This window comes from Spinacia oleracea, chromosome 2 (genome assembly GCF_020520425.1).
Source record: "Spinacia oleracea cultivar Varoflay chromosome 2, BTI_SOV_V1, whole genome shotgun sequence".
NCBI classification, from domain to species: Eukaryota; Viridiplantae; Streptophyta; class Magnoliopsida; order Caryophyllales; family Amaranthaceae; genus Spinacia; species Spinacia oleracea.
Window position 1 is genome coordinate 83,816,497 of NC_079488.1, and position 26,112 is coordinate 83,842,608.

General features: G+C 34.1%; 1 protein-coding gene and 1 long non-coding RNA gene across 2 annotated transcripts; both read right to left on the minus strand.

Annotated features, from left to right (window-relative positions):
- Nucleotides 1-5,789: 5,789 nt before the first annotated feature.
- LOC130467047 (uncharacterized) lies at nucleotides 5,790-8,035 on the minus strand. Its single transcript, XR_008927208.1, has 3 exons — nucleotides 7,782-8,035; nucleotides 7,057-7,121; nucleotides 5,790-6,070 (listed from the first exon to the last, which is right to left on the minus strand). It is a non-coding gene; the product is annotated as an uncharacterized lncRNA (long non-coding RNA).
- Nucleotides 8,036-11,106: 3,071 nt separating this feature from the next.
- On the minus strand, nucleotides 11,107-13,611 carry LOC130467589 (protein FAR1-RELATED SEQUENCE 5-like). Its single transcript, XM_056836139.1, has 6 exons — nucleotides 13,054-13,611; nucleotides 12,264-12,569; nucleotides 11,969-12,104; nucleotides 11,647-11,883; nucleotides 11,276-11,512; nucleotides 11,107-11,120 (listed from the first exon to the last, which is right to left on the minus strand). The coding sequence occupies exons 1-6, from the start codon at nucleotides 13,609-13,611 to the stop codon at nucleotides 11,107-11,109; spliced, it is 1,488 nt and encodes a 495-aa protein (XP_056692117.1).
- Between the last annotated feature and the right edge of the window lie 12,501 nt (nucleotides 13,612-26,112).

Here is a 26,112-nt window from a genome sequence, read left to right on the forward strand (position 1 = left end):
TTATTGCCACAATTTCAGACTTTTGTGCTCGGTAAGGATCTTACATGTTTCTCTATAAAGGTAATGTCTCTAAATATTCGCAGATAACACAATAGTAGGTAGCTTTAGGTCATGAGTAGGTTAATTAGTCTCATGGGGTTTCAACTAACGCGACAACATGTGCAGAGGTTAAATGTTCTTTTCAAACTTGGAAAGTTAACTCCCATTTCTCACTCCACTTTAATTTCGATTCCTTTTTCAAATAGGTTGGTCATTGGTTTTGCTTTCTTCCAAAATTCTTTCACAACCTCCTATAATGGTCATCTAGGATTAGAAAACTTCAGATATCAGACGCGTTTTTTTTTTGGAGTAGGTCACTCACTCACAGCTTGAATCTTAGCAGGATCTACAGAAACTCCTTCTGCTCAACTTTTCCTTTTTACCGAACCTCATTACGCCTTTAATAGATGTATAACTTTTGGCTTAACTCTTAGATCTTACACCAATTCATGTGTTTCCTCCCGTCTTTTCAATACAACAATGATTTCTAACGATCTTGGACCACTCGAATCTTCTCTTAAATTTATTCCCTTACGTAACATAGTTCTCAATCAATTTATTCCTTCACTTTTCCGTCGGTGTCACTTATACACATATGACTTCAAGATTTGTATACTTCATTTAATAAAACTTGATTCTTTCTAAGCGTCTCCAAGTAATTCTCAAGTGTTTGTCATGCTCTTTTTCATTCCTTGAACAAATCGGGATACCATCAATAACATAATAACGAACTTAATTCGGAATTCGTAGAAAATTTCATTCGTCAAATCCATAATTAATGCATGTGCATTGGTTAACCCAAAAGACGTTACTCTAAACCCTTAATGATGATAACGAATCCTAATGAGGTCTTAATTATATTCCTATCAGCTACTCTCAATCGGTGGTACTTTAAACCCAAATCAATTCAATTGGTCCAATATGTCATCTATTTTAGGCAAGGGATACATGTTCTTAATGGTGTTTAGTTCCCTAAAATCGATGCATAATTCCATACTCTTATCTTTTTCCTTAGCAAACAACACAGGAGCTCCCCACGGTGATGCATTAGGCCTAATATACATCTAACGAAACAACTCTTGCAACTTTGTCTTAATTAGCTCATTCCAGGAGGTGTCATTCTATATGGTGCTCTAGATATATGCGTCATTCTAGGAACTAAGTCTATAGGGGACTCAACGGCTCTTAGCAAGTGGCATACCTGCAATCTCACTAGGAAACACATGCATCCATGAATTCATTCAAAATTGGAACATCCTCGATCTTCACCCCGACTTCTTAACTCACATCTAGCTCACACAACCAAAAAAAAATAGTTCACAAGGCAAGTTCTTAAACAATTTGGTACACCTTATGGTTACAACAGTAGGAATACTAACGGGTAAATCAATCACCTCAAAATCTACTAACTTTGGACTCTTAATAAGAGATGACGAAACAAAAGAATAAGCTTTCCCTGAATCAAATAACTTTCTAACTAGCACAGAGTTAATAGAAAAGTAACAGAAACTATGTCTGCAGAATGTTCAGTTTCATTTCTACTCATCACGAACGGTTTCCCCGGAGTCTTATTCTGGTTGCTGTTCTTATTGGCAGGCTTACTGGGTTTCCCTGGTTATTTTGCGACCCTATAGGCTTCGAACTCAGATTTCCGGATTGGTTAAACCCTGGTTTCCCTTGGTTACCACTCTCACTACCATTTTGCTCTCTCTTCTGCTTAGTAAAGCACTCATACCTCCTATGCCCCTTTTTCTAACAATAGTTACAGTTCATTAATTCTCCCTTACAATTTCTACCAAGATGGTTGTTATTGCACATCTTACAATGATACACTCTCTCAGATTGGTTCCTATTGTTGTGCCCTTGATTGTTCCTTCCTTGAAAATCTTCATTTCCATTCCCATTCCTATTATCATTCATATTCCTCTTGAATTTCCCTTTGTTTTCCCCAGCCTTAAACTCTTTTCTTTTCTCCCTAACAACGACATTTTTCTTGTCCCTTCTAGACTGCAAACCATAAATATGGGCAGCTCACACAATATCTAAAGATGTAAAGGTTTCCCCACCTAATCCTAATTCGATCTCATCAGTCAACCTTTGCTCAAACCTTTGAGCCTTTAGCTCCTCTGTAGCTACAACCTCAAGTGCAAACCTCGACAACGCTATAAATATTTCATAGTAATCAGCGATAGTCATATTCCCCATCCTAAGGTTTATGAATTCCTATGCTTTTTGTTTTCTCATAAAAGGTAGGGTAAGACTTTCCCTTAAGGAAGTAAAAATTGAATCATAATTGAATCTCTCAGCAGTGCTAAGCCTAACTCTATTCTCTCTCCACCATAAATCAGCTTCATCTTTCAAATACATGACAACTTGGCCCACTCTCATATTCTAAGGACAGTTCACAGCCTCAAACAATTTCTCAAACTCTCTAACCTAGTTCTCTAAAAAGTAAGATCAGTTTCCCCCTTAAAGTATGCTGACTTAACTTTGGCTAGTCCCTCGATCAGTTTCCCCCTTAAAGTATGGTGACTTAACTTTGGCTAGTCTCTCAAACATGTCCCCAGCAGAATCGGGACGCGCAGTTCTCTCTTGGATCAGCTTTTCCGCCAAGAGGCGAATAGCAACAACTAAGTCATTATTGTTGGCCATTCTATAACACGACCTGAAATTAATATACTCTATCTTAGGTTCTAAACATCACTTACATGTCATTCTATATCAAGTAATATTTGATTTGACCATAGAGATCGCCTCTATAAACAATATTCACATAAAATCATTTACGAAGGTGCAACAATCATTGCAAAATAATTCTCCTCGATCATTCGCGAACGACATTCACATAAAGGACATCCGATCGAGGGAAACAAATCAAATTCAATCATCACAAATAATAATAATAAAAGAAATTATTCCTCTTCGTGTGCCCAAACTAAATCATTGGCCACTTGGATAATTAAATATTTAACTTTAATTCCTCAAAAGAAACTTGTATTCCTCAAAAGAAGCTTTTATTCCTCAAAAGAATATTAATAACAATTTCTAAACCATAATAACGTACTTGTCCCAAAATAAATAAAAGCGCTATGCATAGAATATCAAACTCCCGTTGGGAGACTTGTCCCACATTATTCCCCACATAAATAAATAATGAAACAATCTTAAAGGGAAACATTATCAATCTCGTTCTTTGATTCCTTATGGCTTTCTGGAGTAAAGGGCTCGTATTTAAATTCATCCTCATCATCGGTATTAAAATATTAAGCTAGTTTTATATGCCTTGTGGATCTTCGTAATCTTTGAGACTGAGGTCATCCTCTTCTGGCTCAGTATCACTACATTATAAATATCAACTCTAGTATGCCCTCTAACACGGTCAAACTCACGAATGACTTCCTCATCCCTATCAGGGTCTTCTGTTCTTAATATATGACGCAAAGTGCATTCAAATCTGGTGTAACTATTAATGTCAGATTTATAATTCATTTCATTCTCATGATTCCTTAGTACAATTGGTTTGCTCTTGAATCCTAGCAAGATATTCACATCTAAACACCACTTTCTTCACAAAAATATCCAGTGGTCTCTATATCGATCTTTTTCGAGAGATCCTATGTTAGTATACTTAGAAAGAAATATTTTATTTCTGAAATAAACAATTTCAGGTCTCACTAATGACTTCCCAACCAAATCATAATCAAAATTTGATAACACAATAAGTTTGGTGGATGCAAACAATTTCTATTATGCACATATAATTATAACATTTAAACAATAAACACATGCACGTACATAACAATTAATTTCTTATGCTAGAATTAACTAACTACTAATGCACATGTAATCCTATCTTATATGCCCCTCTTATACTACCCATCTCTCGTCATAAATCAAAATAAGTGAACATTGAAACGCTTAAAATAAAACAAGAATGATTACTAAGAAAGAAATTTTTATTAAACGAATAAATAATAACGAATAAATAGAATAAGGTCTTGTTTTTTTTTGTTTTTTTTTTTCCGAATATCTTTAATTTAAATTCGAAAAGAATAACGTACTTAATTCACATAAACGTAAAGTTCCCACACTGTGCTGAATAACGTACTTAATTCACATAAACGTAAAGAATAACGTACTTAATTCTCTGAAACTGAATCTGTATCTGAAGGAAAAAGATCGCCAATATTATGATCAGAATCAGAGTAATTCCCACACTGTGCAATGAAAGTTCTTCGTCTACGAAAGGTTCTTTCGGGCTCAGGATCGAATGGAGTAAGATTACTAGTACCTACGGTCCTGGGCATAGACAAAGACTACAAAACAATGTGAGATCCGGTCTCAAGGAACGTGAGTTCCTTGAGTAGTAACAAACAATAGTCTAGGATAAGCAATCAACAACAGAAAATAAAACCGTCTCCCCGGCAACGGCGCCAAAATTTGACAGGCTAAAGTCGTATTACCTAATAAAAAATAACCTAAGGTCCACTAGCTAGGTAGCAAGGGAAGTCAGGATCGAATCCACAGGGAAACAGGCGTTCTTTCTACTATCAATTAATTAATCTAGACTATTGTGAACAAAGTTGGTTGATGGTTTGTATACTAAGACTACGAACGAATATTAAACAAGAATGAATCAATATATTAAGGAATCTAGGGTATAGGTTTGCCAACAAATAATAATCCAGGACATTGAACAATCACGATAATCAACAAAGTAATTAATTAGATTAGCATGCTCTCTCAAGTCGATACTAATCATAGACTTAGAATTAACGGGCTCTCGCTACGTATTAACTCTAATTCTACCTATTGACACAAGCCTAAACATCAAATTGCATCTCTCGAATCTTAATTTGATATTGCATAACTACCACAATTAAACCTGCGCAAATCTAATTGTATAGTGAAATAAACCAACCAATAGGAATCAATTACAATGCCAACAATCATAATCATTCAATCATCCCTTCATATTATTCATGGATCCCCAACCCTAGAAATTGAACTACTCAAGCATGTTGACAATTAACAAAGCAATAATCATAATTGAAAGCATTATTAAAGCAAGACAATGAATTGAAATAAGAATTAATACCTATTTGAAGAACAAGGGAATTGAAAGCTTGAATTTTTATTGAGAATTAAAATAAGTGTTTTTGCATAAACTAGAGAGAAAATTAGGCTAAGGAAATAATACTAAGCTTTAATGCTAGAAAATAAAGTGTTCTCTAAAAACAATTAAGGCTTGCTTATATAGTTTGCCCAAAATAAAGCCCAAAAAAACGGAAAGAAAACTCGCGCATAAGTGCTGGGGGTTGGCGTCTAAAACGACCAATTTCTCATAATCAAACCTGAAACTCAAGGCATACTCAATAACACACATTAGTACTAGAAACGACTCCTAAGAGCACGTTTGACACATAAAAGTACTAAGGGACGGGGGTAAAAATACTATATAAAACATGCATATCACAATGAAAAAGTCTTGTCTGAATTGTGTGTTTGTCTTAATTATGGTGTGAAAGATATAAATGGAGTTCAATCGTTGAAAGATTGTAATATGGTATGATTTATATTTTCTTTATATAACCATATTATCTTCTTTTTTTTGTCTCCTTTCATGTAGTTGTAATCTGTTGTTTTTCTTTTTTATATAGATTTTTGCTCCTGTTCTGATTGAAGATGTAACACCCCGACAATTCCCATTTTCTAAAATAACCCTTTTTAAATATAACTGTAGGGAATTATCAAAGTATTATCGCCCGTGTGAAAACGTAACGGCTTATTCAGAATTTTGCAGCGGAAAACATAAAACTAACTTTTAGGTTCATAAATAATCTTATTACATATTAGGTCCAAAACCAATTAACTGAAATAAGGAAATACGAATAGTACGACAAATTTCAAATTAAGTTAACAAACCAAATCATTTAAATAAGCAAATATAACTACAAGCTCTCTAATCCCGATCCCAATGATGCATCATCTTCAAACCTGTAGATGGGCAACGCTTATTGATCCTTAGAGACTGCTCACCAAAGATGGGTCATCACAGGATCAATAAGGCATAGCCATGATCAACACACACAAACAAAGCACGTAATCAGCAAAGCTGAGTACTACATACTAAAACAATAATAATCCTAACATGATACTATTAATGAACAACCCTAACATGATACTAATGAACATAAACAAGGGCAGACATAACATGATAATTTGACGACCATACTTGACTAGACTAGGCTAGACCTACAACAATAATATTATTTTAGTTGAAATAGACAATGGACCGAGTTTTCTAGCTAGATGCTTCACTAAGGAAGACGAGGTACGGGCGCGACTTCGTAACCTCAGTGACCTACGATATCGAGGAACGTTTGAATAAAAATAGGTCACGGTGATCAATCCGGTCCGAATTAAAGGCCATGGGCTACCACCATGAACCCCAACTCATGTTTGTCCGTCACTTTAGACGTGCACAGTCTAAAGCTATTGCTACTCAGTTTCACTTTACATGATTTACAAATTGACACCCTGTTATGACTCAACAATCACATAAGTCATACAATCCACATTTATTTACAACTGTTTTTATCTTGGAATTAAGTAAGTGATCACAAAGGCATCAAATAAGACTCATTCCAATTAACTCCAATCCTTCCTTTAATACTGATCAACCCTGTATATGGGTATAAGGTTTCAACTTACTAAATGAGGTCCTCGGCCCTCATAAAGTAGTGAAAAGCTAAAAGGGAACAACAATCCACTAATCTGAATTATATACAAAGTAATCTAGTGTTCCCAATCAAACATGTTTGTATCAACATCCATACTAACATGCTATAATCCTCAAAATGCCATATAGGTTCAATATGTCTAACCAACAGTATTAAACATGCAATATTCAACCTGACTAAATTCATCAACGATATCAACATAACCAAGTTCATCAACAATTCAACATGGTTTCAACAATTAGCACACATTCCAAGCACACAGGTATGTACGTACCTTGTGTAAACAAACTAATAGGCCACTTTAACACTTTCAAAAGTCGCCTAACGAGAATTCTCCACCTAAAAACAACCAATATAGATTCATATCAACTCACATTGAATTTTCAGCAACATTAGGGTGCTTCAAACCCTTCCTAAACATAATTAGAACATTCCCCAATGACAACACTTAGCTACTAAACCTCCTAGCATAGTGATTCCTACACTAATGATCACCAATTATCATAAACTCCAATAAAGCATCCCTTTTTGAAATTCCAGCAATATAAAATAGTTTAAAACTTCACCAAACCATAATTAATATGCTTAAAATCATAAAAACAATAACTTTAATAATTCATAAACATCATACTATGATTTTCTAACTATTAAAGCATTAAAATTCATTCTTTAAATAATTCAAATCCTCATTTGACAAAATTATATAATCTGAAAATTAATAACTTCATTATATAGTACATATAATTTGAAATCTATATTTAAACCATAAAAACTATAAATTTACTTCAAGAAAACATAATTTAAATTGACAAAATATAATTAAAATCCTAACTTAAACATGATTAATAAATCTGAAATAAACTAAATTATAATATCAACATATAATCTGAATTCTAAATACATCATCAAAACTTAATAATTTAAATCATGAAAATTAACATTAATTAATTTATTAAAAGACAAATAATAATTTAAATAAATTGAAGGGGGAGAAATAACCAAAATTAAGGAGGAGAGAAAGGCTGCTGGCCGGCGGCAATGGCGGCGCGGCAGCAGGTGTGGGTGGTCGACGATCGGTCGACAAGGCTGGTGGCGCAGGTGGCTTGCTGGGTGGTGGTTGCGTGCGCCTACGGTGGTAACCCGCGAAAGAAGAAAGGGAGAAGAAGTTGGCGGGGCAAGGCGCGACGGTGAGCCAGGACGGCGAACTGGCAACGCGGCTGGGCTTGCGTGGTGGCGAGCACTGGTGGCAGCGGCGGTTCTAACCGGCCGGAGTTGAAAAAGAAGAAACAAATAGACATTAGGGGACAAGAAGAAAGAACGAGAGAGAGTAAGAGAGGGAGAAGGGAGAAAAAGAGTACCGGACGGAGGGATCGGCGGTGCAACAACGCGGCGGCGGTGGTCCGGCGAGTGTACGGTGGCTGCGGCTGGGGCAGAGAGTACCAAGGTTTGAGGGTTTTCTGGTTTACGTGAAAGAATAGGAGGGAAGGAGGGTTTTGACTTCTCTTGTTTTTGCTTTTACGTGAATTGAAGGAGAGTAGAGGTATGGGTAATTTTGTTTGGGTTTCTTTATTGGGCTTTGCAAACTTGGGCTAGGATTGGAATTGATGTTGTTTGAATCCAAAAATAGTTAGGATTGTTTATCCAAATTCAATCGAACGCGTTTTCATAATTCGAATTCTTTTCAACGTAAAATTCTAAAATTACTTTTAATTTTCTAAATCGTTGAAATATTTAAAACGTAAATAAAATAAATATACGTTAATTATATATTTATTACTAAAATTCATAAATTCTATTTAAATATAAATAATATACGTTAAAATATATTTAATAAAATTTATAAATTTACGGGGGATTACAGAAGACCCGAAGAATTATTACCTGTTTGTCATTTGTATGAAAGACAAAAGTGTCTATTTCGTTGATAATATGCTTCTGGAATCAAAAGAGATGGAACAAAGGAAGAAATCTTATTCTGTCTTGGTAAGTTTTTTTTATAGTTACCTTTTTTTTTTGTAGTTACTCTATAAATGTTATAGTTACCTTTATATTAGTCTTTCTTTTTTAGAGGAACTATATTTTTGACAAGGTTACTATTTGTTTAAAACAGTAACTATGTTTTTAAAATGGTTACTATCTTTTCTAGAAAGTAATTTAACTTTAAAGCAGTAATTATGTTTTATAAATAGTTACTGAGTGATTTAATAGGTTAGTACTATAGTTACTATATTATCTGAAAGGTTACTATATGTTATGCAATAGTTACTATACTGTTTTAGAAATAATTATGTGTACAAAGAGTTACTCTTTATAAAATATAGTAACTCTTTATACAACAGTTACTATATGATTCCAAAGGTTACTATATGTTGGTAATGGTTACTATATGATTTTAATGGTTCCTACATGATTCTAATAGTTACTATATGATTTTAATGGTTACTATATGATTTTAATAGTTACTATATGATTTTAATGGTTACTATATGTTGGTAATAGTTACTATATGATTTCAAAGGTTACTATATGTTGGTAATAGTTACTATATGTTTTGTACAGTGTTCTTCATTGGAAAAACTACTGAAAGATATGGATAACATTCATCATGAAGATATTAAAAGCTTCAAATTTATCCCGGTCGGTGGTAATTGGAAGCGAGGTGCTTATGACAAAGACTGTTATGTCTATTTGATGATGTTTATGGTGGTCTTTCATGGTGTTGAATCGGTACAAGATGGTGTTGGGATTTTTGACTTTGATCCCTTGGCAGATGTAAGTTTTTGTGTTAAAAATAATTATTGTTATTCATATTTTCTTTTCATTCTTTATAGTTATTGTTTTGTTATCATAGTTACTGTTTTTATTATAATAGTTACTGTTCTAATATTTGCAGGAGGATTTCAGGAAGTTTCTCAGGGCTTGTATGTGTGGCACCATTGTGTTGTCAGATTTGAATTGTTGCAAAGATGAATTTCTGAAACGAATGGTTGCATTCAGGAAAAACAGGAAACAAGATGTTTTGGATGCCCTAATTAAACAAAGGGAAGAGTTGACGCAGAAATACATAAATGACGCTTCAAAAATTGAAATTGTTGCAAGAAATAATTCAGCAAGGAAATCCAAACATGTTGAAACAGAAGATGAAGCTGAGACAGATGTCAATGTTGAAGAGAAAGGACGTGGCAAAGGCGGGAGACGCGCCAGAGGAGGCAGACGCGGTAAGGGACGTGGACGTGGACATGGTTAATAATCATTGGTGAAAAAACAATTTAATTTTTTTTGTTAGTATGTAGTCAAATTACTGTTTACAAAGTACAATTAATTCTAATTTTGATATAGTTACTCTCAGTGTTTTTTAATTGTTTGATATATGAGAGTAATTATAACTTTTGCAGTATTTGTGTCATATTGTTCAATTTACTCAGTATAAATATAGTTTCTATTTGAATGATATAGTTACCTTTCTTAAAATATAGTTACTCTTATAAATTTGTTAGTCATATGATTGCATAACGAAGGTTACTATATTATCAAAATAGTAACTATATTTTATATAGAGTTACTATATGTAAAGAAGGGTGACCACTAAATGTGAAGAGTTAGTATATATAAATAGTGAATAATTTTGTGTATAAATTCAAATAGTTACTATGTTACAGATATAGTTATCTTTAATAAGATAAATTACTCTTTTTTTTTATGGTACTTTATTATTTGATAAACAGATTGTTACTATAAGTCATTTTGATTGCATAATATTTTTTTAGAATAGTAACTATATTGTATTAAGAGTTACTATATTGTCAAAATAGTAACTATATTTTATAAAGAGTTACTATATTTTCAGAATAGTAACTATATTGTATTAAGAGTTACTATATTGTCAAAATAGTAACTATATTTTCAGAATAGTAATTATATTGTATTAAGAGTTACTATATGATTCCAAAGGTTACTATATGTTGGTAATAGTTACTATAAAATAGTAACTATATTGTATTAAGAGTTACTATATTGTCAAAATAGTAAACTATATTGTATTAAGAGTTACTATATTGTCAAAATAGTAATTTATAAAGAGTTACTATATTTTCAGAATAGTAACTATATTGTATTAGGAGTTACTATATTGTCAAAATTGTAACTATATTTTATAAAGAGTTACTATATTTTCAGAATAGTAACTATATTGTATTAAGAGTAACTATATTGTCAAAATTGTAACTATATTTTATAAAGAGTTACTATATTTTCAGAATAGTAACTATATTGTATTAAGAGTAACTATATTGTCAAAATAGTAACTATACTTTATAAAGAGTTACTATATTGTCAAAACTATAATATAAAACAAGAACATCACTAAAATAGTTGTTCTTTAGGTGTAAATAATTGAATATTTGGTGTCTTGGATCCAAATTCTTTGTGTTTCTTTTTTCCTTTCTTTGATGGCTGCTTGTAATTGTCATATTGACCCTTTATTCTCTTCTTACTCTTTCCTTTAGTATTAGCACGATCAGGATCAAGCACAATTGTTATTTCAGAATTAGTTGATTCTTCGTCTTGTGTTTGTCGTTGTGCTTCAGCTTTTGCCTTTTCTTGTTCTGCTATCTTTGCAGCTTCTTCTTTTGCCTTCATTTCTTCTTCTTTTTTTATGATTTCATCAACTGCTTTATTATCCGTTTTAAACTTCTCCTCGATAAATTTTCTGGCCTTTGCTATCTTATGCCCTTTCAAAATTAAGTTAAAGTATATGTGGTATAAAGTTTAAGCATGAAGTCAAATATCAACTGTAATTGTAACTATATGAAAATGAACTAATGTATATTGAAAAATTACCTTCTGATCATATGTAATCTCCAACCAGTAAAATTGTTGATTTCACCTTTCTCCCTTTTTATTGTATCAACCCTTTCCCATATTTGTTTCTTTGCATATCTAGTCCATCTTGTTGTTATGTAACGATCTGGAATTGTATTGATTGAATGTAAATGCAATATTCTCAAACAATGGAAGCACAACCATCCAGATTCTTCAAAGTTTTTGCATGTGCAAGTGACGGTTGAATCTTCCATTTTGTATTGAACTTCTTGCATTGATCCTGTTAGATTATTTACATATAATGTAATATTATTCAAAAGAACATCTACTCCAAATATTAAATAAAGATTTATAGTTTTTTTTACCTGTTATTCCTTCTATCCACACTTCAAAAAACACTGTTCTTCCAACACTTCCCTTGAACATTGTACTACTTGCCACAAAAAGCTTGAACTCTTCTTCAAAATCACGGAAAAGTGTTATCGTGTATACATTTGCTGCCTGTTTTAATATAGCACTCATACTTAGCTCTGAAGTTGATATTCCCCTTGTACAGTCAAAGTCGTCTTTTTCTTCGGTTTTTCTCCATCAATTTATTGTAGCTTGAAAAATACTATAGAACTCTGTTAATGTTGTACTTTTATTTGCTTTAAATCCAACAGCATGGTTTGTACTTTCACTTCTTTGTGAAGAAAGTATACCGGCAGAAAAAAAATCTTTACTTAAAGCTGTACACCATTTTTCTTTAAGACCATACAATCTGTTGAACCAGTCATCTTTTTCCAGCTTAAAAGTGTTGATCATAGATTTACAAGTTTCTTCAAAATCATTTGGTGTTATACACCCACTTAAACACTTGTAGAATGCGTTTTTGAAGTTTTTATCAGACTTCAATAAACCAAACCTACTGTTTGCATTTTTACTCAAGTGCCACAAGCATAACCTGTGTCTTGAAGAAAGAAAAACCTGAAAAACAATAATGAATATATATAGTTCCACAAAATAGTAACTATATTTTATAAATAGTTACTATACTTTATAAATAATTACTATATTGTCAAAATAGTAACTATATTGTAATAAGAGTTTCTATATTGTCAAAATAGTAACTATATTTTATAAAGAGTTACTATATTGTCAAATTAGTAACTATACTTTATAAAGTGTTACTATAATTTCAGAATAGTAACTATATTGTATTAAGAGTTACTATATTGTCAAAATAGTAACTATATTTTTTAAAGAGATACTATATTGTCAAAATAGTAACTATATTTTATAAAGAGTTACTATATTGTCAAAATAGTAACTATATTTTATAAAGAGTTACTATATTGTCAAAATAGTATCTATATTTTATAAAGAGTTACTATATTGTCAAAATTGTAACTTTTTTTAACAAAGAGTTACTATATTGTCAAAATAGTAACTATAATATATGAAGAGGTACCTGTTCTATTCCAGCAGCAATAGCTGCATCTTGATCAGTGAAAATTGATATAGGGTGCTTTCCTCCCATAGCCTTCAGAAAAGTTTCAAACACCCAAACGAAAGATTCTGTGGTTTCATCCCCAATGAAAGCACAAGCAAACATTGTGTTTTTCCAATGGTTATTGATACCAACAAATGGAGCACATATGAGATTGTACTTATTGGTTCTGAATGTAGTATCAAAAACTAGAACATCTCCATATATTTTGTAATCTTCTCTCATCATAGAATCCCTCCAAAATAGGCACTCAACTTTTCCTTCAGCATTGAGTCTTACTCTGAAAAAGAACTCGAGATCTATTGATTGTATGTCATACAGTTTGTTCACTAGTGTTTGTGAATCCTTGCCATCAATTTGCTTCATTTTTAACTTGTAGCAGTAGTTTAGATGATCAATCATCGTATGACCTACACAGTCGTCTCCGCCAGTTTCTGTTGACATATACCTATAAGACTCCATTGGTCTTAGACCACATTCTGACATTGCCTCAATAGCTTCTTTTTTAGGTTCTGTCATTTGTCGTTCCGATCGGTGGAGATAATTACTTATTTCTCTTGTCAATGGGTGATTATGTACCACTACATGCTTTTCTATTTCAAAATCTCCATTTTCATTCTTCTTTGCAAATATTTGAGCTTCACATTTTGTTCTTGTTATCATAACCCTCTTTCTCCTTTCTTTCTTCTTTGCATCTGATTGATCATCTTCATTTTTTAGTTCTTTGTTTTTAGGAGGGTCTCTTATTCCAGCAGCAGAGCAGTAGAAGTATTTTCCATTAACAATTGTGGTTCCTTCTTTATATCTATTCTTCCATTTTCGTACACTAAAACCAATAATAGCAGCATGTTTGCAATATAGATCATAAATCTCATCGGTTGTTTTCCTTGCTTCTCCAATTAAACTGCCATCTAATTCTTTATCAATGTTTTCTTCCTGCTCATTATTTGGATTTTCAAAGATGTTGTGGTTTGTATCAATTGAATGTATTATTGAACCTGTACAAATACAAATATAGTTATCATTAAATGTGATAGTTACTCTTCATTTTTATATAGTTACTCTTTATATGTTATAGTTACTATATATTTAACATAGTTACTTAAGATCTATTGATTGTTATAGTTACTCTATAGTTCATATAGTTACTCTTTATTTGTTATAGTTACTCTATATTTAACATACTTACTTAGGATCTATTAATTGTTATAGTTACTCTACAGTTAATATAGTTATTCTTTATATGTTATAGTTACTATAAGTTAAATGTAGTTTATTTCTTATATAGATTATTTCGTTATGTGAAGTTACTCTATAATTAATATAGTTACCTTTCATAAATTATAGTTACTTTATTATAAAAATAGTTATCATTATATGTGATAGTTACTCTTCATTTTATACAGTTACTGTTTATATATTATAGTTACTCACAGTTAATATAACTCCTTTTTATATGTGATAGTTACTCTACAGTATATAGTTCCTCTTTATATGTGATAGTTACTCTTCATTTTATATAGTTACTTTTTATATGTTATAGTTACTCTATATTTAACATTGTTACTTAAGATCTATTGATTGTTATAGTTACTCTACAGTTCATATAGTTACTCTTTATATGTTATAGTTACTCTATATTTAACATACTTACTAAGAATCTATTGATTGTTATAGTTACTCTACAGTTAATATAGTTATTCTTTATATGTTATAGTTACTATAAGTTAAATCTAGTTATTTCTTATATAGATTATTTCGTTATGTGAAGTTACTCTATAATTAATATAGTTACCTTTCATAAATTATAGTTACTTTATTTTAAATATAGTTATCATTATATGTGATAGTTACTCTTTATTAAATATAGTTACTGTTTATATATTATAGTTACTCACAGTTAATATAACTCCTGTTTATATATGATAGTTACTCTACAGTATATAGTTCCTCTTTATATGTGATAGTTACTTTCCATTTTATATAGTTAGTCTCTATAGTTTATAGTTACTCTACAGTTACTATATCAATATAAACAGTTACTATATATATATATATATATATATATATATATATATATATATATATATATATATATATATATATATATATATATATATATATATATATATATATATATATATATATATATATATATATATATATATATTAAGAGATACTATATCATACATTCTTCAATACATTGATTTGCAACCATAACTTGCTGAGATGTGCCTTCATCTTCATCTTCAACGTCATATACTTCTCTATGATTCTCTAAATTTTCTAAAATAATAATAATTACTCAATGAGTATGAAAGTTACTATAATTCTTCGTAGTTAGTTATAGGATTTGAATATTACCGTCATAATTATACAATTTTTCTTCTATTGCGCGATTTAAATCGATATTCAAATTGATTAAATCGTCGTCCATTGTTGAAGCTCGAAGAGAGAGAAGCTGTTGGAGGAGAGAGAAGCTGCTGGAGAATAGTGATTTTAGGGTTTAGTTGGGTCGCGCGTTCTGTTTTTTTGGATCACGTGATTTCCTAACGGTATATCCTAATCAGCGCTGCAAATTACCTAATTACCCTGGTTCATGGTAACCTTAATGGTGGACCGGGTCCATGCAAGCGGAATTGAATAAAATAATGGAACTTTCCATTTATGCCCTCAAAATAAAGAAGTTTGGTTCTTTTTTCGTAAAGTATGTGAAAAAGTGTATGTTGCAACTATATAGAAATAGAGGAAGTACATAACAAATTTAATAAAATAAAAAAGCACACACGAATGTCTTATCTCTATACTTACTTCAACTTATTGGATGACGAAAGTCAATGTTGTCCCACTTGCAATTCTTTGAAAGAAATTGCATACTCAAGAGTCAAGACCCACCACAAAGACTTTTGTATCAGTTTTATGCACTTCTGAATGAGTCTTATTGAAGACTTTGCTCCATACTCCCATGAAGACTACCAATAAACACACTTTCTTGTTATACCATTCTCTGAGTTAGGTCCTTGGGGGTAAGGGCAAAGGTTACAAACTGAATTGAGGCTTATGTTTTCGGTTTTTAGTTTGCGTTTTGTTTTAGTTGTTCTTATTTAAGTAGACACGTTTATCAATGCATAACTTTGATCATCAACAACTACACACCGCTATACTCGAGCCTAAGCTTCATTAGTGTTGTTCCTAAGTTTTGGTTGATGACACACACATATTGCAAACTTCCTGATTATGGTTGCTAAATGACTTTGAACAGGTAAATGCCCAAGTTTCTATTAGGATAGGAACTTGAATCAGATGGTGAAGTTCCTGATGTACACTTGGAACAGTCACTGGAGTTCCAGAGCTGGAAGTTGTATTTGTTCCAGTTTGAAGTTACAAGAGGAGCAACACAGTTACATAACAAGAGTTCTGAATATTCACAAGAACTATTACAGACTCATGGCCACGAGTTCCTATTTAAACATAAGAGGAACTCATTAATGTTCCTGAGCTGGAACAAGTGAAGCTTCAGAGTTGAATGCCTCACCAAAGGAAAGACATATATGTCTAGGTAGTTTATCTTGCTTAGATTATATGTAATATGTTAATATGTTAAGTAGTATATAAGGAACTAGAGGAACTTGGATTACTCGTGTGTTTTTGTCAAAATATCAAGCAACACAGTTTTAAGGAAAATACTTTAAATAAAATATCTTTTCCTGTTTAATAAAAATAAGATTTTCATCACATTCTGTTACTTAAATAAAAACAGTTTTTATCTTCCTAAAACTTCTCTTAAATATTTTGACAAAATAAATAAACATTTTTCAGTGATTGACATAGTCTTAAACACGTCCAGCAGTTGAGGAAGTTGTGTGGGAAGTGGTCTCCCCTTGTTCCTCAAGTCTAGGGACGTGAAAATCAAAGTGTCAGTTGTTGGCAGTTGAGTTTTTGAAGGGAACAAACCCTAAGGACAAAACTCTATATAAGGCCAAGAAGTTTTCTGAAAAAAATACACAAACTTTCTAAGAGTTCTTGCTTTCCTAAAAACGCATTGTCAAAGATTTTTCTAAAAACAGTTTGTGTCCTAGTTAATCCTAAGTTCCTAAGTGACATATATACACCAAAGCATCATTAATATCTAGAGTTTTCCAAACACGAATTGTATTTGGTATTAGTAAGGATAGAGTTATCTTGTTGAGACTTAGAGTTTAAGTCTGAGAGAGAGAAGTGAAAGAGCTGTAATCAGAGTAGATTACTGTGAGGAACACAAGTTTGAGAGGAACTTGTGTTGGAGAGATTATTGTAATCGAGGCATTACTATAATAAAAGAATTCTCTTCTTGATTAGTGTCAAGAAGTTTTCACAATTGTTGTTATTGTCTTCTCTATTCTCAGTTCCTTGATTGTTTCTTAAGTTCCGCAAGAAACTTTATCAAAGTTCTAATTACAATTCACCCCCCCCTCTTGTGTGTGTTCCTACTGGAATAACAGTTGGTATCAGAGCCAGTACTCACTAAAACACAGGAAACCCTGTTTGAGTCAAGTTCCTGAAAGTATGAACTCACAAGAGAAACTGGAAGAAGGTTACTCGACACAAAGGCCACCTATGTTCAATGGCAAGTTCTACTCATACTGGAAGAATAGAATGGAGATATTCATCAAAGCTGAAAATTACCAAGTTTGGCGTGTAATTGAAGTTGGAGACTTCGAGGTAACAAAGACCAATGCTGAAAACGAGGTAGTTCCTAAACCAATGTCTGAATTTTCTAAAGAAGACTTTGATAAATATGAGATGAATGTCATGGCTGTCAAAATCTTGCATTGTGGGCTTGGACCTCATGAACACAACAGAGTCATGGGGTGCAAGAACGCAAAACAGATTTGGGAACTACTTCAAGTAACCCACGAAGGAACTAATGAAGTTAAGCGTTCCAAAATTGACCTTTTGATGTCTAAATATGAAAGATTTGAAATGCTTCCAAAAGAAACTATTCAAGAAATGTTCACTAGATTTACTAACATAACCAATGAATTAGTTTCTCTTGGTAGAATCATTCCCACAGATGAACAGGTAAGAAAAATACTAAGAAGCATGCCACAAGATGATCGTTGGAGAACAAAGGTCACTGCACTGTTTGAGACCAAGGACTTTACCAAGTTCAACATTGAACAACTTGCTGGTTCCTTGATGACGCACGAATTGCATCTTGGAGCTGCTGTTCCTGAGAGCTCAAGAAGTCGAGGACTTGCTCTAAAGGCTGAGGAACTCGATGAATCTGAACCAGATGAAGAGGAGGCTGCCATGCTGGTCAGAAGAATGAGAAAGCTCTATAGGAACTTCAAACCAGGAAACCAGAAAGGAAGGAACTTTGCCAAGAAAATCACTAGTTCCAAAACTGAGCAAGGTTGCTTCAAATGTGGAGAAACTGATCATCAAATTCGTGAATGCCCTCTGTGGGAGAACGACAAGACCAGAGGAAAAGGGAAGGAACAGGTCAAAGATCGCTTTAACAAGTCTACCTTCAACAGACCAAACTTCAAGAAGGCCATGATAGCTGCATGGGGCGAAGCAACAGACTCAGAAGACGATGAGGAACAACCAAATGAAGAAACTGCAAATCTCTGCCTTATGGCTAGAACAGAAGGAACTGATCAAGTTCCATCAGAAGAAGTAAGTTCCTCCACTCTTCAGTGTCTCTCAAAGTCAAAACTAATTGAACTGTTGCTAGAAACTCTAGATGATTACAAAAAGCTAAGTATATTAAAAGCACAAAGTGATAGAGCCTTGGAACTCAGTAAAGACCACATAAATTATCTGAACAATATTAGATCTGATGTCCAAGGCAGGTTCTTTGAATTACTAGATAGAAATACCTCTATTAATGAGTCATTCGAAAAAATTAGAAATGAAAACATCCTTCTACAAGTTCAACTCAGTCAATATAAGATGTTTAATCTAAGTTTAGATCCTACAAAATCCTTGGAGATCAACATGGGAGTTTTTAACATCGACTTAGAAAATTTAAACAAAGATCTGATCACCACAAAGGAACAAAAAGAGAAACTGGAAAGGGAACTATCCATGGCCAGGGCACAGAGACAACCACCTAAAGTTCCTCCCAAATGGATTGAGAATGCTCAATCTAAGAAAACAGAAGGATTGGGCTTTAACCATAAAACTAGTCATAAGAAAAAGTATGTGGATCTTCCTAGTGTAAAAGTCTGTTTCTCATGTGGAAGTGGAAGTCATATAAGTACTGAGTGTTCCAAGATGAAGGAACAGGATCAAAGAAACATAAATTATGTAAAGCAAAAATGGGTCAAGAAGTCTGAAGTTATAGTTGAAAAGGAACTCGAGGAAACCCGAGTTCCTGTAACTAACCTTTGATCTCTTTACAGATTCTAGTGAAGGGGAACAGCTCGTGGTATCTCGAGAGCGGGTGTTCCAAACACATGACAGGAGACAAATCTAAATTCCTCTCACTAGAAGCCTACAATGGAGGAACTGTGACCTTTGGAGACAACATGAAAGGAGAAATTGTTGGAATTGGAAAAGTTGGAAGGTCAAGTTCCTACGCCATTGAAAATGTATTTTTAGTCGAGGGTTTGATGCACAGTCTACTAAGCATCTCTCAATTCTGTGACAAAGGAAACTCTGTAAGTTTTACTTCTGAAAACTGTCAAATCATAAACAATAACACTGGGAAGGTTATTTTGGAAGGAACTCGTAAAGGGAACACATATTCTGTGGATCTCAATACAGTTCCCATGAACAATCTAACCTGCCTCAGTGCCCTTGAAGAAAATTCCCTACTATGGCACAGGAGGTTTGGACATGCTAGTTTCTCTCTGCTTGACAAACTAAGATCAAAGGAACTGGTTCGAGGACTCCCCTCAATCAAGTTCCTAACTGATAAAGTGTGTGATGCATGTGCAAAAGGCAAGCATGTCCGAAGTTCCTTTAAATCTAAGAAATTGGTAAGCACCACAAAACCATTGGAACTCATCCATATGGACTTATGTGGACCAATGAGAATTCAAAGCAGAAGTGGGAAAAAATATGTATTAGTTATTGTTGATGATTACTCTCGCTTTACTTGGGTCATATTTCTAACAAGCAAGGATGAAACGTTTGATGGGTTTGTTACATTTTCAAAGAAAATTCAGAAAACCACAGGTCATCAACTGATCCATATAAGATCAGATCATGGAACAGAATTTGAAAATTACAAATTCGATGAATACTGCAAGGAACAAGGTATGGACCACAATTTCTCAGCTCCCAGAACTCCACAACAAAATGGAGTTGTTGAGAGGAAAAATAGAACCTTAGAGGACATGGCAAGAACCATGTTAATAGCCAGTTCCCTGCCTAGGAACTTCTGGGCTGAAGCAGTCAATACTTCTTGTCATATTATAAATAGAGTTATGATTCGAGCAATTCTAAACAAAACCCCCTATGAGCTACTAAAAGGTATAAAACCCAACATCTCTTACTTTAGAGCCTTTGGTAGCAAATGTTTTGTCCACAACAATGGAAAAAGGAACTTGGGGAAGTTTGATGAAAGAAGCGATGAGGCAGTGTTCCTAGGATATGCCTTGAATAGCAAGGCTTATAGAGTTTATAACAAAAGATCTATGTGTGTTGAGGAAAGTGTACATATAATATTTGATGAATCTAACAAAACTGATATAGTACAGGAACAAGAATTTTTCGAGATTGGTTTATCTCGTGCTGCAGAAAATGATGAGGAGTTCCAACCAAGCAAACACACAGCCAGAGGAACTGCTCAACAAAATCAAGAAGTTCCCGTACTAGAGGAACAAGCAGAAAACCAAGAAGATCCAGAAACAACACCAGAGGAACCCCACAATGACCAACAGGAAACTCAGGTCATAGAAGGAACTGACGAAAATGCCACAACACCAGTAGCTCAATTTCAACCTAAACCTTGGAAGCATCAAAAGTCCCACCCAATGGAACTCATTGTGAGTGACATCAGAAAAGGAACTCAGACAAGGGCACAACTAAGGAACTTTTGCGCATTCCACGCGTTCCTCTCCATATTTGAGCCAAGAAATCACACTGAGGCTCTGGAGGATGCTGACTGGATCATAGCCATGCAAGAAGAATTAAATGAATTCAAAAGAAACAAGGTATGGCACTTGGAACCCAAACCAAAGCACCAGAAGGTGATAGGGCTGAAATGGGTGTTCCGGAACAAGAAAGATGAACATGCAACAATCATAAGGAACAAAGCAAGGTTAGTGGTCAAAGGTTATAACCAACATGAATGTATTGACTTTGAAGAAACATTTGCACCTGTTGCTAGATTAGAATCCATTAGAATCTTAATTGCTTTTGCTGCTTTCATGGGCTTTAAACTTTATCAAATGGATGTTAAATGTGCTTTCTTAAACGGTTTCTTAGAGGAAGATGTTTATGTGGAACAGCCCCCTGGATTTGAAAATCCCGAATTTCCAAATCATATTTACAAATTAGATAAGGCTCTCTATGGACTAAAACAAGCCCCTAGATCTTGGTACGAGAGATTATCAAAGTTCCTCCTTCAAAATGATTTTAAAAGAGGTAGAATAGACAAAACCTTATTCTTAAAATCTAGAGGAACTGACTTGTTAGTAGTTCAAATTTATGTTGATGATATATTATTTGGAGCAACTAATGAAAATTTGTGCAAGGATTTTGCAAGCTTGATGAGCAGTGAATTTGAAATGAGTATGATGGGGGAACTCAATTTCTTCCTTGGTTTACAAATCAAGCAAACCGAGGAAGGAATCATGATACACCAACAAAAGTATGTGAAGGAACTCCTAAAGAAATATGAGCTAGAATCAGCCAAAGTAAATCACACTCCCATGGGAACTGCTACCAGATTAGACACTGATCCAAATGGGAAAAGTGTGAATCAAACGAAATACAGAGGTATGATTGGATCACTATTGTATTTAACAGCCAGTAGACCTGACATTTCTTTTAGTGTAGGACTATGTGCAAGATTTCAATCAAATCCAAAGGAGTCCCATCTAACTGCGGTGAAAAGAGTACTAAGATATCTCAAAGGAACTGATGACCTATGCCTATACTATCCAAGAAGTGGATCTTTCGAGCTAAGAGGATATGCGGATGTTGATTATGCAGGTGACTTAGTGAATAGAAAAAGCACATCAGGTATAGTACAGTTCCTAGGTCCATGCATGGTTTCTTGGGGTTCCAAGAAACAGAACACTGTTGCTCTATCCACAGCTGAAGCTGAGTATGTAGCTGCTGCAGCTTGTTGCTCACAAATTCTATGGATAAAACAACAGCTAAGAGATTTTGGTATTATCTATGATTGTGTTCCTATCTATTGTGATAACACTAGTGCTATTTGTATTTCAAAAGATCCGGTTCATCATTCCCGGGTCAAACACATCCACATTAGACACCATTTCCTTAAAGATAATGTTGAGAAAGGCTTGATCAAATTAGATTTTTGCCAAACTGATCACCAAATTGCTGATATTTTAACTAAGCCCTTGAACAGAGAGAAACATGAGAAAATGAGAATGGAACTCGGAATGATCAAGCTAAGGTAATTTTTAAATTGAAGTTCCTCTAAGGCAAAAGCAAAAATCATGGTACATATAGACTATTACAAACACAAAATCTTGTGTGCAAACATAGTTGAAGCTTACCATCGTGGCAAATTCACTCACACTCCAAATAAGCAAGGTAAGCAGTTCCTTTCAAACTAGTTAAGTCAGAGATACGAAATTAAGCAAGTCAAAGTCAAACACAATTCTTTTCTACATTTTCCTTTTATTTTTATTTATTTATTTTTTAAAATTCAAAACCGAATACCCATATTCAAAGAATGTTTGGAACGGTTCCATTGGCAATAAATAGGAGAAACTCTTCCCTTTCCACATTCAATCCATGCAACCCCCTTTCTCTCTCTCCCACACGCCTTCTCCACTGACATCACCTCTCCTTTCACCTATAAAAACCTTCACCATGGTTCTCACAAGCAACAACACTGATCTCACTTCCCTCAAACGAAAGAGAAACCCTTCATCTCCAGTTCCCATGGATACCTCACCCATTCAATCGCCAATTCCTCTTCGATCCCACAATCCAATGCTCGCAATCACTCAGGGGGAACAAACCGACACTGACATCGAAATGAAATCCCCAATCTCAAACCCTAGATCCTCCACAAGAAAATCCAAAAAACGACGAGTGGAAGCTTCTGGTGAAAACATCGAGGAAACAGAGGAGAATGCTCAAACTCAGGGGGAAGCAAAAGCGTCCAAGAAACTCACTGCAAAGGAAAACAACCTGGTCGAGGGGTTCGCAATCAACTCAACATGGTGTGAAGCCACGAAATTTAAAGAGTTGATGGAAATCCTTGAACAACAAAAATGGGTAAGTCTGTTGAGTACCTATGCCAAATCCCCCTTAATTCCTGAAGCTATGAAAGAATTATGCAAGAACTTTGCATGTGTTGATAATGTATGTTCAAGTAAAGTGAATGGAACTCGCATCGAATTTGATGCCTCATCTGGAACAGCTGTTTGGTACACCCAATAGGGGTTTTGATATGTGGCTCAAAGGTCAAATCACAGTGACCATAGATAATGTAGATGAGAAAGATATAGTTGGTTCCATTGGAGGAGATTCTAAAGTATCCACCTCCACCTCACACAACTGCTTTTCACCTCTTCAAAAATTACTGTTTAATATTGTGTGGAGAGGTGTAGTTCCTCGAACTCAGAAAAGGAACATAGCAAGTCTGTTTGATGCATGTCTCATGTATTGTCTTGAAAGGAAAATTCCCATAAACTTTCCTGCAATCATGATCAAACACTTATCCACCTGTATCCCCAAATTCAAAATTCCATACTCCTCCCTTCTTACAGAAATCTTCAAAAGCTTCTCAGTTGACCTTAGCCCATACTTTGTGATTCCCTTAAAATCCACCCAAATCCTTCAACTTGAAATGCTCCATCTATTAAATCTTAAAGTGGTTCAGGGTAAAGTCATTAGGGCTGGAAAGGAAGAGAAACAAGATGAGGAAGATCAGGAAGGAACTGTAGTTAAAGAAGAAGTGGAGGAGGAGGAGGAGGAACTCGAACAAATAGAGGTCCCTTTATCTCGAGAAAACAGGAAGAGTGTAGGATCCCAAGGAAAAAGAAAGAGCTTGAGGGTGGCAATGAAGGAGAACAAGAAAAGAGGGCCTGTCTTCATGGAAATAAATGAGGAAGGGGATGTCAAGGAGATGCCCATAGAGGAAGATGTTGTTCCACTGAATCAAGAGGAACTGCCTGAAACTGTTGGGCCAAGAAAAAGGACACCCAGATCCTCCAAAAAGTCCAAAGCTCGTCGTGTTCCATCTGAACAGGAACATGTTCAAGATCATGGGGGTGCCTGGAACACAAAGGATGATCAGATATTGGAGCTGAAGGCAACAGTTGCTCGTCTGGTGGAACTGCAGGAGGGAACAGATCACAGGATTAGCTCAATGCAGGCCCACATAGGTGCATTGGTTACCAGTGTCAAGACTCTCCAAACCACTCTTCACCACTACTCAGAACAAGCCAATGCAACTCGTGCCACAATCCTCACCAAGATCAACAATCTGGAATCTTTTGAGGAGACTGTGATAGAAGAAACTGCTGGTTCTGGTTCCCCATCCCAAGCCTAATCACCCTATCCCATGTTTCTTTTATCTTTTGCCATGGAACAATCTTTTTAATTTGCTTTTGGTTTGTATAATTTTCAAACTTGGGTATTTGTTCCATCTTATTTTGACTTGCTTGGTTACACCTATCTGTGCTTTCTAGTTTTGATCATTACTGCTTGCTTTCAATTTATTGTATGAGTTGGTTTAATACTTTGAGGCTAGCTTAACTTGCCAAACGTTGATCGTGGGGCACTGTGTTTGGAATGGCTATATTTCGTGCTATGCTTTTTGTTGATGTCAACAGGGGGAAGTCAAGGGTGCAAACTTCCAAGGCACACTCAATCCCAGTTCCTGCATCAATCTCTCTGAATCTCTCTGTAAGTTTATTTTTCTTTCTTTCTTTCTTCTCTTTAATCTTTCTCTTTTGTTTTTCAATTTTTATGTTCTGTTTCACAATAGTCTGTATAAGTTCCTGTTTGTACTTACTCTCTTTGTAAAAAGTTTGCAAGTGTTGTCATCACCAAAAAGGGGGAATATTGTTGTTCCTAAGTTTTGGTTGATGACACACACATATTGCAAACTTCCTGATTATGGTTGCTAAATGACTTTGAACAGGTAAATGCCCAAGTTTCTATTAGGATAGGAACTTGAATCAGATGGTGAAGTTCCTGATGTACACTTGGAACAGTCACTGGAGTTCCAGAGCTGGAAGTTGTATTTGTTCCAGTTTGAAGTTACAAGAGGAGCAACACAGTTACATAACAAGAGTTCCGAATATTCACAAGAACTATTACAGACTCATGGCCACGAGTTCCTATTTAAACATAAGAGGAACTCATTAATGTTCCTGAGCTGGAACAAGTGAAGCTTCAGAGTTGAATGCCTCACCAAAGGAAAGACATATATGTCTAGGTAGTTTATCTTGCTTAGATTATATGTAATATGTTAATATGTTAAGTAGTATATAAGGAACTAGAGGAACTTGGATTACTCGTGTGTTTTTGTCAAAATATCAAGCAACACAGTTTTAAGGAAAATACTTTAAATAAAATATCTTTTCCTGTTTAATAAAAATAAGATTTTCATCACATTCTGTTACTTAAATAAAAACAGTTTTTATCTTCCTAAAACTTCTCCTAAATATTTTGACAAAATAAATAAACATTTTTCAGTGATTGACATAGTCTTAAACACGTCCAGCAGTTGAGGAAGTTGTGTGGAAGTGGTCTCCCCTTGTTCCTCAAGTCTAGGGACGTGAAAATCAAAGTGTCAGTTGTTGGCAGTTGAGTTTTTGAAGGGAACAAACCCTAAGGACAAAACTCTATATAAGGCCAAGAAGTTTTCTG